The sequence below is a fragment of the Triturus cristatus genome, chromosome 5_2 (genome assembly GCF_964204655.1).
Source record: "Triturus cristatus chromosome 5_2, aTriCri1.1, whole genome shotgun sequence".
Taxonomy (NCBI): domain Eukaryota; kingdom Metazoa; phylum Chordata; class Amphibia; order Caudata; family Salamandridae; genus Triturus; species Triturus cristatus.
The window spans coordinates 6,690,446-6,705,611 of NC_140588.1; the positions used below are offsets into that span (position 1 = coordinate 6,690,446).

Consider the following 15,166-nt stretch of genomic DNA (forward strand, 5'->3'; position numbering starts at 1 on the left):
TCACAATGGGTTTGCAACAGCAGTCACAGTGTTTGCTGGAGTGTATGCATAGTGACTGTGGGAATGTAGGCCTGAAGCACAAGTGTGAAACTGGTTAGACCACTACATGCATAGTGGATAGTTACTTCAAGCAGTCCTTGTGAAAAGGCATGGTTCACTGCATGAGTACCTGGGTACTGACTGAAACATTAGAGTAATGCAAGGAGAGTGCCTGAATGAATCTTTTAACCCCTTCAGTGCCCGCCCCTTTCCCCGCCCTGTGCCGGCCGTTGCATTAGCGGGCGGGGTCGATGACGAGCTGGACTCGTCATGGGCACAGCGCAACCGCGGCCCATGACGAGTCCAGCTCGTCATGGGCACTGAAGGGGTTAAGGGTTAGGGATTTTGCGCAGTGAATAGATTAGTACATGGTGCCGGATGAGTCACTGGAGGTGTGCAAGGGGAGTGACAGGGTGTTTATTGGAGTTTATAGATACTGACTGGTCAGTTGAAGGTGTGAAAGACAATTGTGTAGGTGGTTAGAGGCCCCCATGCATAGTGGATAGACATTTGAAGTACTCCATGTGCTAAGGCCGGGTTCACTACATAAGTACCTGGGTACTGACTGAATCATTAGAGTACTACAAGGAGAGTTTCTCACTGAATTTATAAGTGGTTGGGTTTTGGTGCAGTCAATGGATTAGTACATGATGTTGAATGGGTCACTGGAGGAGTGTAAGGGGACTGACAGGGTGTTTGCGGGAACTGTATGAATACTGACTGAGGTATTGAAGGTCTGAAAGACAAGTGTATAGGTGGTTAGAGGCCTGCATACATAGTGCATAGACGTTTGAAGCAGTACATGTACTAAAGCTGGGTTCACTACATAAGTACCTCAGTACTGACTCAATCATTAGAGTACTTCAAGGAGAGTGCCTGGGTAAATTTATTACTGTTTGGGTTTTGGCGCAGTGAATGGATTTTTACATAGTGCTGAATCGGTCACTGGAGAAGTGTAAGGAGAGTGACAAGGTGTTTGCGGAGACTGTATGAATACAAACTGGGGTATTGAAGGTGTGAAAGACAAGTGTATAGGTGGTTAGAGACCTGCATGCATAGTGAATAGGCGTTTGAATCAATCCATGTGCTAAGGCCTGCCTCACTCCATTAGTACTTGGGTACTGACTGAATGTTTAGAGTATTGCAAGGAGAGTGCCTGGATGAATTTATAAGTGTTTGTTTTTGGCACAGTTAATGGATTACTACATGGTACTGAATAAATCACTGGAGAAGTGCAAAGGGAGTGACAGGGTGTTTGCAGGAACTGTATGACTACTGTCTGGGGTATTGAAGGTGTGAAAGACAAGTGTGTAGGTGGTTAGAGGCCTGCATGCATAGTGGATAGACGTTTGAAACAGTCCATGGGCTAAGGTCTGGGTCACTGCATGACTACCTGGGTACTGACTGAATCATTAGAGTACTGCAAGGAGAGTGCCTGGGTGAATTTATAAGTGTTTGTTTTTGGCACAGTTAATGGATTACTACATGGTACTGAATAAATCACTGGAGAAGTGCAAAGGGAGTGACAGGGTGTTTGCAGGAACTGTATGACTACTGTCTGGGGTATTGAAGGTGTGAAAGACAAGTGTGTAGGTGGTTAGAGGCCTGCATGCATAGTGGATAGACGTTTGAAACAGTCCATGGGCTAAGGTCTGGGTCACTGCATGACTACCTGGGTACTGACTGAATCATTAGAGTACTGCAAGGAGAGTGCCTGGGTGAATCTTTTTAAGTTTTTGGGTTTTGGGTTTTGGCGCTGTGAATAGATTAGTACATAGTGCCGGATGAGTCACTGGAGGTGTGCAAGTGGAGTGACAGGGTGTTTATTGGAGTTTATAGATACTGACTGGTCAGTTGAAGGTGTGAAAGACAATTGTGTAGGTGGTTGGAGGCCTCCATGCATAGTGGATAGGCGTTTGAATCAATCCATGTGCTAAGGCCTGCCTCAATCCATTAGTACTTGGATACTAACTGAATGTTTACAGTATTGCAAGAAGAGTGCCTGGGTGAATTTATAAGTGTTTGGGTTTTGGCGCAGTAAATGGATTACTACATGGTGCTGAATGAGTCACTGGAGGAGTGTTTGAAGGAACTGTATGAATACTGACTGGGGTATTGAAGGTGTGAAAGACACGTGTGTAGTAGGTTAGAGGCCTGCATGCATAGTAGATAGACATTTTAAGCAGTCCATGTGGTAATGCATGAGTACCTGGCTACTGACTGAATGATTAGAGTATTGCAAGGAGAGTGCCTGGGTGAATTTATAAGTGTTTGTTTTTTTGGCTCAGTAAATGGATTAGTACATGGTGCTGAATAAATCAGTGGAATAGTGTAAGGGGAGTGACAGGGTGTTTGCAGGAACTGTATGAATACTGACTGGGGTATTGAAGGTGTGAAAGTCAAGTGTGTAGGTGGTTAGAGGCCTGCATGCATAGTGGATAGACGTTTGAAACAGTCCATGAGCTAAGGCCTGGCTCACTGTATGAGTACTTGGGTACTGACTAAATGATTAGAGTTTTTTAAGCACTTATATGTATGCAAAGACATAAAGTACCCAAAACCTTCTCTCTAAATGGTTCCAAAATGCATACAGACTCTCAGTGTGATTCTAGACAACAAACACTATCCCATGCATATTACCAAATCACATTTTCTTGTCCAGAATTGGTAAACAGAGTACACACAATCCACATATTGTACTACTGCACATAATTGTAGAACCCTGACTCTTTTACAAATAACTAACCAATGACTGGTTTCTTATTCTACCAAAGTATGAGAACAGGATAGGTTTTTAACCAGTTATGTGTCTGCAAACACATAAACTACCCAATCCTTCTCTTAGTACAGTTTCTAAATGCACACAGACTCACAGTGTGATTCTAGAAAACAAACAATATCCCTTGGATTTTACAAAAACACATTTACCGTTCTTGAAGAGGTAATGTGACTGCACACATTCCACATATTTTACTACTGCTCATTAGTGTATTAACCTGACTCATTTTATAAACACATAAACAATAAATGGTTTCTATTTCTACCAAAATGTAAGAACAGGATAGGTTTTTAAGCACTTATGTGTCTGCAAAAACATGAAACACCCAAATGCTTCTCTCACATTAGTTCCCAAATGCACACAGACTCTCAGTGTGATTCTAGACAAACAACACTATTCCTTCTATTTTACCAAAAACATTCACTAGTGTGGAAGGGCTGAAGTGACTGTAGAGATTCTAAATTTTTCAATAGTGCACACTACTATGAAAGTCTGACTCGTTTTGTGAATGCATAAGCAATTACTGGCTTCTAATACTACTAAAACTTGACAACATGACAGGTTTTTAAGCGGTTATCTGTCAGCAAATACATGATGTAACCAAATGCTTCTCTCACAATGGTTGCCCAAATGCACACAGACTCACAGTGTGATTCTAGACAAGCAACACTATCCCTTGGACTTTACCAAAACACATTCACTACTCTGGAAGGGGTAAGGGGACTGCACACAATCTACATATTTCAGTACTGCACTTTAGTGTCAAAGCCTGACTCATTTTATGAATGCATAAGCAATGACTGGATTCTAATGCTACTAAAACTTGACAACATGACAGTTTTTTTTTAAAACAGTTATCTGTCAGCAAATACACAATGTTACCAAATGCTTCTCTTACAATGGTTACCCAAATGCAGACAGACTCACAATGTGATTCTAGACAAGCAACACTATCCCCTGTACTTCACCAAAACACATTCAGTACTCTGGAAGAGGTAAAGTAACTGCACACATTCTACATATTTCATTACTGCACTTTAGTGTCAAAGCTTGACTCATTTTCCGAATACATAAGCAATGACTGGCTTCTAATTCTAGCAAAACTTGAGAACAGGAAAGGTCTTTAAGCAGTTATGTGTATGCAAAGATATGAAGTACCCAAATGCTTCTCTCACAGTGGTTCCCAAATGCACACAGACTCACAGTGTGATTCTAGACAAGCAACACTATTCCTTGTACTTTACCAAGACACAATCACTAGTCTAGAAGGGGTAAGGTGACTGCACACATTCTACATATTTCAATACTGCACACTACTGTGAAAGCCTGACTTATTTTGCAATTGCATAAGCAATGACTGGCCACTAATGCTACTAAAACTTGACAACATGACAGGTTTTAAAGCAGTTATCTGCCAGCAAATACATGATGTTACCAAATGCTTTTCTCACAATAGTTGCCCAAATGCACATAGACTCACAGTGTAATTCTAGACAACCAACTATCCCTTGTACAAAATACATTCACTAGTCTACAAAATGTAAGGTGGCTGCACACATTTCAGAAAATGTTCTACTACACATTAGTACCAAAATGTTTCTCTCAAAATGATTCCTAAATGCACACAGACTCACTGTGTGATTCTAGACAAACAACACTATCCCTTGCATTTTACCAAAACTCATTTCGTAATCTAGAAGGAGTACTGCATCTTAGTGTAGAAACGTAACTCATTTTGCAAATACATAAACAATGACTGGTTTCTAATTCTACCAAAACATGAAGACAGCACAGTTATCTGTCTGCAAACACATGAAAAACCCAAATGCTTATCACAGAATGGTTTCTAAATGCACACACACTGACAATAAGATTCTAGACAAAAAAAGTACTCCCTGCACTTTAGCAGGAGAAACACATTAGTCTGATTAAAATCAAAATGGACCACATACATCCCCTCACAATTAAATAATTCACCTTTCGAGTTGTTTTGTAGATTAAGAAGTATGTCAGTCACACACCAGATTTTCTTATACAGAATCTCTGCACTGTGCACCTGTCAGCAAAACCAAAGAATGGCAAAATTCCCCTCTCATTTTGCACACATATACATGTAAACATCAAATCACATTCCTTCCCACAATAATTCAAAAGCTAACACACATTTCTATTGGTTAAACATTTCAACCCTTTCCAAATGACATAAATTTGAACCCTACCCCCAGTCTGCCTTTTGCCTGTTATCATAGAAACAGTTCATGGAACACTTAACTGAGCACACAGGTCAAAAGTTCAGCACACAATGTTGCTAATCAAAACAGCAAGTGTGCTTGACTTTTCAACATATCAGCTTATCATATATAATGTTCCTTTCAATCAGTTTTCGTTAACCAATAAGAATCATGCGTTTAAAAAACAGAAACATGCACCCTAGTTTTCAGTGTAGAATGTTGTCAACAACCAATCATTTATTTTCTTTTTTCAAAACTGCATCTTATCCACCATTTTAGAAAAATCTTACTTTTCAAACTGCCATTTCATTTACAGAGACCATCTGAGTGCATCCAGACCTCTCTTCAAAATGCTTAGAGTGTGGATTGTGGGACACAGCTATATTTTCTGGAGCCAAAGGTATGCAGAAAACAAAGGCATTCACAAAGACCTAGGTTTGCCAAATGTAGACATTAAATGGATTGGACAGAGAGGGTTAAAGTGGCACCAATTGATGCCATTAGTAAAATCCTTTTTACATCTCCAACACCCTGACCTCATAATTGTGCACTGTGGTGGCAATAACCTAGGCACTTTGACTGGGGTAGGTCTGAAAATGCTTATCAAGGACACCTTTGCAGAACTGATTTCACTTTTTCCCCAAATTGACTTTGTCTATTCTAACATATGCCAAAGGCAGAAATGGAACTGGTCCAATCATTTTTGTCCACAGATTGAGAAAGCTAGGAAACATGTGAATAAATCTGTTTCTGCTTTTCTCCGAGACTATAGAATAGGGTCCATTTACAATAACAATCTGCGTTTTCACATGCAAGACATCTATAGGAGAGATGGTGTACACTTTACTGATGAGTGTAACGGAGTCTTTCTCAACAACTTTAGACTCTGTATAGGTACTTACTTATAAGTACCAAAAACTCTCAATGAACACAACGGCTCTTTTTAGAGCCACTCAAGAACAAAACACATAAGCTTGATGTTTCTCAAAAACATTTCTTTTTTTTTTTGCATGGAGTCGCGCACCCAACGCGTTAGGAATCGGGCACCCTATGCAAGAGAAATCGTGCACCCAACGCAATAGGATGCGCGACTCCTAATTTTACAGTAAAAAAAAAAATAGGCTCTATCACAAATTTTTATTATCCTTGGGGACCCCATCCCCCGGGGCTTATAAAAAACATTGGGGACCGTGGGGGGAGCCCCAACGCCCCCACGGTCCCAGCCGGCTCCCTGCATCCTTCGGGAGCCGGCATTGCTTTTCCACATGGGGAGCTGCTGACATGCAGCTCCCCGTGTGGAAAAGCAATATGGTTTGGATTTTGAAAGAGAGAGCAGGTTTCCCTGCTCTCTCTTTAAAAATCCATACGAAGTTTGCTATGGGAGGGCGGGAGACTCCCGCCCTCTCATAGCAAACAACAGTGTCCTGGGGCTGGGCACCCCAGGACACTGAACGAGCTGGCCCCGGGGGGTGGCGGTCTCCAGGGGCTGGGGGGCCCCCATTAAATTTTATGGTTTTTGACCCCCCGGGGGCTAATTATTAAGGAAGCGCGATGGCCCGCGCATCGTTTTTTTTTTTTACGGCCGGATCCGCTCACCCAGCGCGCATTTTTGCCATTTAAAAAAAAAAAGGGGGATCCTTGGAGTCCTTCTGGGACCCCCTAAGCAGGTCTAGAGGGTCAGAGTATTTCTACCCTGCCCCCTTTATATGTTTTACACACTCATTGCCCTTACTTCTTCAGCCTCGCTTCTACCGAGGCACAAAATGGCTGCCAACAGTTCCTGGTTTCGAATGTTGACAACCACTTGACAGCCAATTAACATTCAGCGCGTGATCGGGAGGGTGCGCGCACGGTGTGCAGAGGGTGCGCTCAGTGTGCGCATAGGGTGCGCGGATCCTCCGAGGCCATAGATATATATGTACTTTTAACTGTAATTTTCTGAGGAACTACTCAACAGATTAACACCATTTAAGCAAAAGCCACGAGTCTGAACTGAGGACTACCTCTTTGCCAAATTTGGTGTAATTCCATTCAGCAGTTCGGGCTGTAGCTGCGGCTAAAGGTCCTATGGGAAAATGCATGGGGAAAATGCGTTTTGGGACCCCCCTTTTTTCTCGGCCCCCGCTTGACGAATCACCCCAAGACTTTCAGGATACGACCAGACCGGAGCTGGCCAAAAGTTTAAAATATTTCGCTAAGATTCGTCAACCGGCGCCAGACTTATTGGGAATAGAATGTTGCGGATTTCCTATTAAAAATAGGTCTTAACTATAGCTACCTACTGGCGACCGCCAGTAGGTAATATATGTATGTATATATATATGTGTATATGTATGTGTATATGTATGATATGTATGTATATATATATGTGTATATGTATGTATATATGTATATGTCATGTGATCAAGTCCCCAGGGAGGGACGAAACGCGTAATGGCTGCCGCTCCTGTTGTGTAAACTTTGCAAAATAAACTGAGCGGTATTTCAAAAGGATTCTGTGGTCCGTGCTCTTTGTCTCCAGCATCCAGTATCCAGAAGGAAGGAAATATGGTAGAAGAGTATTAAGGTGATGTATGTATATATATGTATGTGTATATATGTATTTATATATTTTACACCAACTCCGGTTACGGGATATGCCTGGCTGATTCCCGGGCGGTCCGAGTTGGGGCTACCGGAAGCCCGATAAATATATTAACTCCGTTCTGCTCCTCCAACAGACGTACTCGGACACATCATGTATGCTTGTGAAATATTTAATTGCAGGAAACAACGCGTTTCAGCTTGCGCCTTGATCACGTTTCAAAATTGCAATGAAACAGTGACTGAATTTAACCAATGTCTAAAATAGACATAGGACTAACACCACATGAGTGTAACATCCTCTTTAAAATTGGCAACCATTTTGGAAGTTCTCAATCCACTGAATAAATATACAGATTTCATCACAGTTTTCATGAAATCAAATGTATGCAAAAATAAATTGTACCTCACATTCATATTACATGTAAGAGCATTTAAAAACAATATTTGCAATATTCGATTATCAAAAGAAATATTTACCCATTTTTCAATTTTTGTGTTTACTCAATCGTACTCGCCAGTGCGTTATCGCTTGGAACAAGATTTAAGCTTATTGTGGGCGATATATCTGTCATTCTAACAACAGTATCGTATCAGCAAAGACAGTTCATCTCAATGCTGAAATCATTCATCATAGGGTATCCAGACACAATGGTTTGTGATTACTACTACCCAAACTCCACAACAATGCGGTAAATCCTCCAGGGAGACCCATAGTCTCTTCAATGGGATCCCTACTTGAAAATACCTCACGATTTATCAACCATTACTTGAGACTGTTTGTGGTAGCCCTCCCTGCATACCTCAAAGACACCACTCACTTTCTAACTATCATTGATGGCATTTATTGGGAATCAACATATACTCTAGTTACCCTAGACGTATGTAGTCTCTACACCAGTATCCAGCATGATCCTGGAAAACAGGCTGTAAAACATTTTCTGAAGACAAGGTCCATGCTTGTCATTTCGTTGGCGCTTGCGCAGTGAATTCAAATCGGCTCTTTTCTTTTTTTGCAGCGTGAAACTTCTTTGCACGCATTATTTCCATAGTATTAAATGCCAATTCAGAGCGCAAAAATAAACATTGTATTCACCAGGTCGCAGGCAATCTCTTTACCAATAATTAAAATACGCATCTTTTGTCCATTTAAAATCAGTGAGCATGCAAGGCATTTCAGCTCACCTCCCTTACTCGTCCTTCACTGGTGTTTTGCTTGGGAAATCCCTTCTTTATCCAGGACCACAGACGAGTGAGTCGGGCCTCTTTTAAAGTTCATAAACCACCTCAAAAATGTGACAGGCACAAAACTTCCTGCCTTCAATCCAACCACTCCTTTCTCTGCAACAGAAAAAGCTATTGACACCTGATTCAATGGTATCCAAAGTGCTTTATTTAAACACAATCCTCAGATTGCCTGCAAAAGTTATCTGTCCCATTGCGTTTCAGCTCTGGTATCAAGCCTTTCTCATGGGAAATAACCAGAATGCTTCCAGAAATTACTGTGTATAGATCGGAAGGAGGGAGCGAATCAGAGTCTGATATGCACAATCCAGGTGGAAACAGACAAGTACCCAAACCATCACCAGGAGAGGAAATACATTTTTTATGCCACAAAAGGAGGCAAACCCTCCATCCCAGACCTCAAAGAGAGAACAGCGAAAGTACGCCAACTACAAGCGGAGGCAGAGGTACAAAGCCAGCATGAGGCGCACAGAATTACAACAAAAAGAGGGGGAGGGGACAGTGGTCAAAGAAATAAACAACAAGGTAAGCACAAGCAAAACCATCGTAAACCTAACAAAGTTCAAATTAACTAAAGAAGACTAAACCATCCTGAGATTGCGATTACGCTTCAACCAGACTTGACATCTATAAATCAGTTAGAAAGTTAAAATTAAGGAAATATCATGCCCTTAACAGAAAACACTCCAAGCCATCTGACTTAAGGGAGGACACTGGTTTAACACAATCTGATGTGCCTATACTCATGGAGATACATGAATTATGGGAGACAGAAGGCGCAGGATACGACAAACGTACCTATCATGGGGCTAACAACACAAGCCCAGGAAGGTACAGGCAACCAACACTTTCAAACCAATCACACCTCGCGTATCATTGGATATTTTTAATGAGAATGTTACGGCGCAAATCAAAAAATTGAACAAAGAAACTCAAAGCGTTGTAAATATAATAGACAAAATCAACAATATGAGGCTCTAATCAAGAAATTAAAAATTGAAAAATGCATAGTCATAAGAAGCAGTGATAAAGGGGGTAACATTGTGTTTTGGCCCAGGACGAATATGACAAAGAGGCCTATTCACAACTTAATGACAGAGAATGCTCTATACGAAACACGCCAGTTGCTATGAAGGAAGCACATGAAGAATACCACAGACATCTGATGAATTGGAAAAATAAACAATTGATTACAGAGGATGAATATAAATATTTGAAAAAGGACAACCCGGTAACTCCATCCATATATTTCATCCCAAAAATCCATAAGGATACCAACAAACCACCTGGCAGGCCAATTATATCTGCCAGAGATGGGCTTTTGGAGACTACATCTATATATATTGATTATTTCCTACAGGATTTTGTGAAATCACTTCCGTCATATGTACGTGATACAGGGGATTTTTTAAGTAAGATCAAGGATGTGAGTTGGAATGACAACTACTGGATGTTGGCGCTAGACGTGACATCCCTCTATACCAGCATCACACATTGTGATGGGACACAAGCGACACAATTCTATCTTTCCAAAAGACCACCACAATACAAAGACCATAATGTAATGTTGATTGAAATGCTGGATTATTACTTAAAGAACAACAATTTTATGTATAACAATCTCATATATCATCCGATCCGGGGTGTGGCTATGGAGGCCAGCTTTTCTCCCAGCTATGCCTGTTTACACATGGGTAGCTGGGAGGAACTGGTCCTCAAATGCAATTTAGACAAAACTCTTAAGGACAATGTAATTTTATGGCTGCGCTACATACATGATTTGTTTGTATTGTGGAATGGAACGAAGCAGCAGGCTGATGATTTTGTGAAAGAAATCAATGAGAATGATCGTAACCTTCACTTTACTGTTACAATGAGTAAAACATCTATACATTTCTTAGACACTGAGGTCTTTGTACACAATAATCAAATTGAAACTAGGCTCTATAGAAAAGAAACCTCTGGCAACTCTACCCTACATGCAAGTAGCGTATATCCAGCACATCTCATAAACAGTATTCCATATGGTGAGATATTGTGCCTTATATGAATCTGTAGTAAGGAACAAGACCTTAGGGAGGCACAAGAATGTAGCAAACAGAGATTCCGTGGGAGGGGATGCTCTGATAACATCATCAATAAAGCCATTACGAAATCAATGGTGCACAGTAGGGAAGACCTTTTAAGAGATAAAAGAGAAGTGAAACACAAAGTATCTCAGGATAAGGTGATCAACACAGGAGGAGGAGGGGATGACACTAATCAGTTTAGAGTCATCATGAGATACAGTCGACAACACAGCAGCCTTCCCAAAAACATTAATAAAGAATTGGCCCCTAGTTCCCTAGTTCTAAGTGACCCTTCGATCGGACCCACGTTACCATGTAGGGTGTCCATTGCACACAGCAGGGCCCCTTCAATGAGAGACTCATTGGTAAACACCAGTCTGGAAATAATAGACAAGACAAACTGGCTACATACTAACAAAGGGTTTTTAAAATGCAAAACCTGCAAGGCTTGCCTCCATGGGGTCAATACCAAAACTTATAAAACCCCCTTCAGTGACAAAGAATATAAGATCCAAAAACTCCTTACGTGCAAAACAAAATACGCAATATACGTACTGAAATGTCCATGCGATCTTCAGTACATCGGAAGCACGAAGTTATCAGTACATAAACATATTTTGCAACATCTTCGTGCTATATCCAATCAAGACAACACATATCCGGTTGCACAGCATTTTAGGGAGTTACACAACAGCAACAATGCAGGTTTTAAATACTTTGTGGTAGATAAAATTCCACCTAGCAGAAGGGGAGGAGACAGGGAATCCAAACTACGCAGATTAGAGATGAGATACATCTTACAGTTTGATTCCAAAACCCCAGGGGGATTAAATGCAGCGGAGGATTTGCATACATGTTTAGGCGGAATGAGTACACTAGTCTTCTAATATGCACAATATTGGGGCTCCTTTTAATCCTCAATTCTTAACCTCTTAACTACTTTTTTAGTCATACATGTATTTATCAAACATCAGTGTAAAGATACTTTATGCTTGGGTTTTACCTATTTATATATTCAAACTTATTTATGTATTTATATATGTATATATTTATGAGGATGTATTCTTATTTTTGTATGTATTTATTTATTTATTTATATGCATAGTAAGATCCCACAAAACACAGAGAAGAAAGTAAGGGGTGATAGTTTGAGGGTCGATATCAGGGGACTGTACATATTGTATATAAAACGTATGGTAATGAGTAGATCTTGTACACACAGACAGTACTTGACTAATTACTGCAATGATCCAGGTGATCACATAGAATGGCCAATACGAAACTCAAACCGCCGCAGGATTCTGAGACGCTTTTCCATGACTAATTTCACATGTAACTATTGTTATGCAAATATCCAGTCTTTTTTAACATATTCACTGATTAGGTCAAGTCCATCACATTTAATATTTATCACACTCACATGTAGCAGTTCAATAGACACCCAGGAGGGATATGATGTATATGCAACATTGGATAGGGGATTTAACCCTGACATTGCAACACTACACTACAATAGTGACATCCAACATACATGCAAAATCCAGCCGACAGGAATGAATATTAAGGAGTAAATATGGGTTCCATGACCGGAATGTTTCTGATTGAGCAATCTGGGACTAGGCTAACACAGGTTCAATACAAAGTGGTTCAGTATACAAAATGGTTCAGTATACAAGAATCGTGTATCTAATTAATATCAGCAAATACATCTTCAGCATTAGGCCAGTATTGTTTTGCACTAACACTTTTAATTATTGGAGTGTGAACCTTTATTATAACCTATTTTTTTAACCTGTATTATAACCTATTTTTTAACCTGTATTCAAACATGGATTTTAGCTTGTATCAAAACCGTCAATATTTATTTTAAAATGCAGTATAACAAATGTGGATGAATTGAAAACTCTTCCATGCCTATTGGTGCTACACTCACGTGATCGAATGGAATCAGCACTTGTCACTTTAAATTCTGAAGTTGAATACCAGTACAATGTCATGTGAACAAGGCTCGGATGAGCCGAAACGTTATGGCGACATTGCGAGAATAAAGAAATAATTGCACTAACTTGATGGTCCGTGTTCGTTGTTTGAGGAGAGATTCTCGTGGAAAAACACGGAAAGCAGCGAGATATAGATCTATATATATATATATATATATATATATATCATTCACTTAAAAAACCATAGGTTTCACACATGTTATAGTTAGCTGGACATTTCACTCGTAAAAAACCATTGAAATTCCCCCGTTATAGTTAGTTCAGATAACTATAACTCTCGCGACCGCAATCCACTGCTGATGACGTCACATATTACATCACTCATGACATGGTCAGTGGCATCACTCATGACATCACTCATGACATCATCCTTGTGATAGAGTGGCGACCGCGCGAGTTATAGTTATCTGAACTAACTATAACGGGGGAATTTCAATGGTTTTTTACGAGTGAAATGTCCAGCTAACTATAACATGTGTGAAACGTATGGTTTTTTAAGTGAATTTGTACGGCTTTTTAAATGCTAAGTTATGTATGTTTTATTATATATATATATTTTTTAAAGGTTTTTCACCATTTGCGCACGGTGCTCGCACGGTGCGCGCACCCCGCGATTTTTTGAAAAAAAAATCAAATGTTTTTTTCACCCTTCGGGGTCCTTCAGGGACCCCCTAACAAAGGCTAGGGGGTCAGGAACTCTCTACCCTGCCCCCTTTTCACGTTCGCCACCTTCCTTTTTTACTCTCGCACTGAAAACAAACAAAATGGCGGCTGACACTTCCTGATTTCGACCGATTCGAACGTTGACTGACATGAAACCACCAATCAGAATTACGCTCGCTCACATTAGGGTGCTCCCACGGTGCTCGCACGGTGCGCGCACGGTGCGCGGCTATAGATATGTATGTGCTTTTAACTGCAATTTTCTCAGGAACTACTGAACAGATTGACTTCATATATGCAAAAGGCACATCCCTGAGCTGAGGACTACCTCTTTTCCAAATTTCAAGTAATTCTGTTCAGCCGTTTGGGCAGTACATTGGACTAAAGGTCCCTATGGAAAATTGCATGGGGAAAACGCGTTTTGGGACCCCCCTTTTTTCTCAGCCCCCGCTTGACGAATCCCCCCGAGACTTTCAGGGTAGGAGCGGAGCGGAGCGCCCCACCTATTTTGAAAATTTCGCGAGGATTCGTCAACCGGTGCCAAAGTTATTCCAAATAGAATGTTGCGGATTTCCTATGGAAACATGGTCCTAACTATAACTATCTACTGGCGACCGCCAGTAGATAATATATATATATATGTATATATATAATATGATTTCCTCGAATTTCAAATTGGAAGCATACCGTCATTAACAAATAATTAAAATGAAAAAAAGTACATTGCAATTTTCACGTTGAAACATGCTCTAGTAAAACAACTGCTTACATTTATAAATAAGACAGAAAAACAATTATATTGTTTAACACTTTACTTCAGCACATGTACGTAAGAGGGCTGACACATCTGGTTGTTTAGTTTTCACCACTAACATTGTTCTTACTCTGTTTTTCTACAAAGGTTAACCTGGAAAAATGTACGACATTTGACTTGAAAAGCTTGAAGGGTCCTACTGACTATATAGCTGTTGTGAATAGCACTGAGGCCCTGGAAAGAATCGAGACTTGTATGAAAGTGTGGATCAAACAAATTGAACAGGTGATTTTTTTTCTCCAGATATACGAACTGCAAGTTAAATGAGAAATTTTTCAAATGCCAGATATGTTCTGTGTTTGGTCCTTTGCACAGGGGAAATGTAATAACTAACTATACATTAAATATATCTCTCTGCGACACGGTTATGTAGTGTTCAAATACTGGAAGCACATACAACTCGGCGAATCCCTCCATTAAATTTCATATAGAAGCTGATCTTTTCCTAACACCAAAAATGTTCAGAAAGGTCATGAATTCAGGAGTACTATGTGGTAAGAAACATGTTTGTGAGAAATTGGTCTCCTAAGGAATAGAGAGCCCTCAAAACACGACCAGAGTTCAATTCCTTTGAAAAACCCATGCAACATGATGTAAATCAGAATTAATGTACATAGCACACTCTACCTTCAAGCTGTGTGCAGTGCCCAAGAGCAATAGTTAAAATAATGTCCACCCATTATTGCAGGTAGTGTATGTAAGAAAGTAGGATCTTCTTCCATGGTTACCACCACTTTTTGCTT

At 40.3% G+C, this 15,166-nt stretch overlaps 1 protein-coding gene across 1 annotated transcript in view; it reads left to right on the top strand.

The window, feature by feature from the left end:
* DNAH5 (dynein axonemal heavy chain 5) overlaps positions 1-15,166 on the top strand; it is a 5,853,083-nt gene that overhangs the window by 521,439 nt on the left and 5,316,478 nt on the right. Inside the window, exon 6 of the mRNA XM_085606747.1 lies at positions 14,511-14,648. Within this exon, the coding sequence (XP_085462873.1) occupies positions 14,511-14,648 (138 nt within the window). The remainder of the gene's footprint in view (positions 1-14,510; positions 14,649-15,166) is intronic.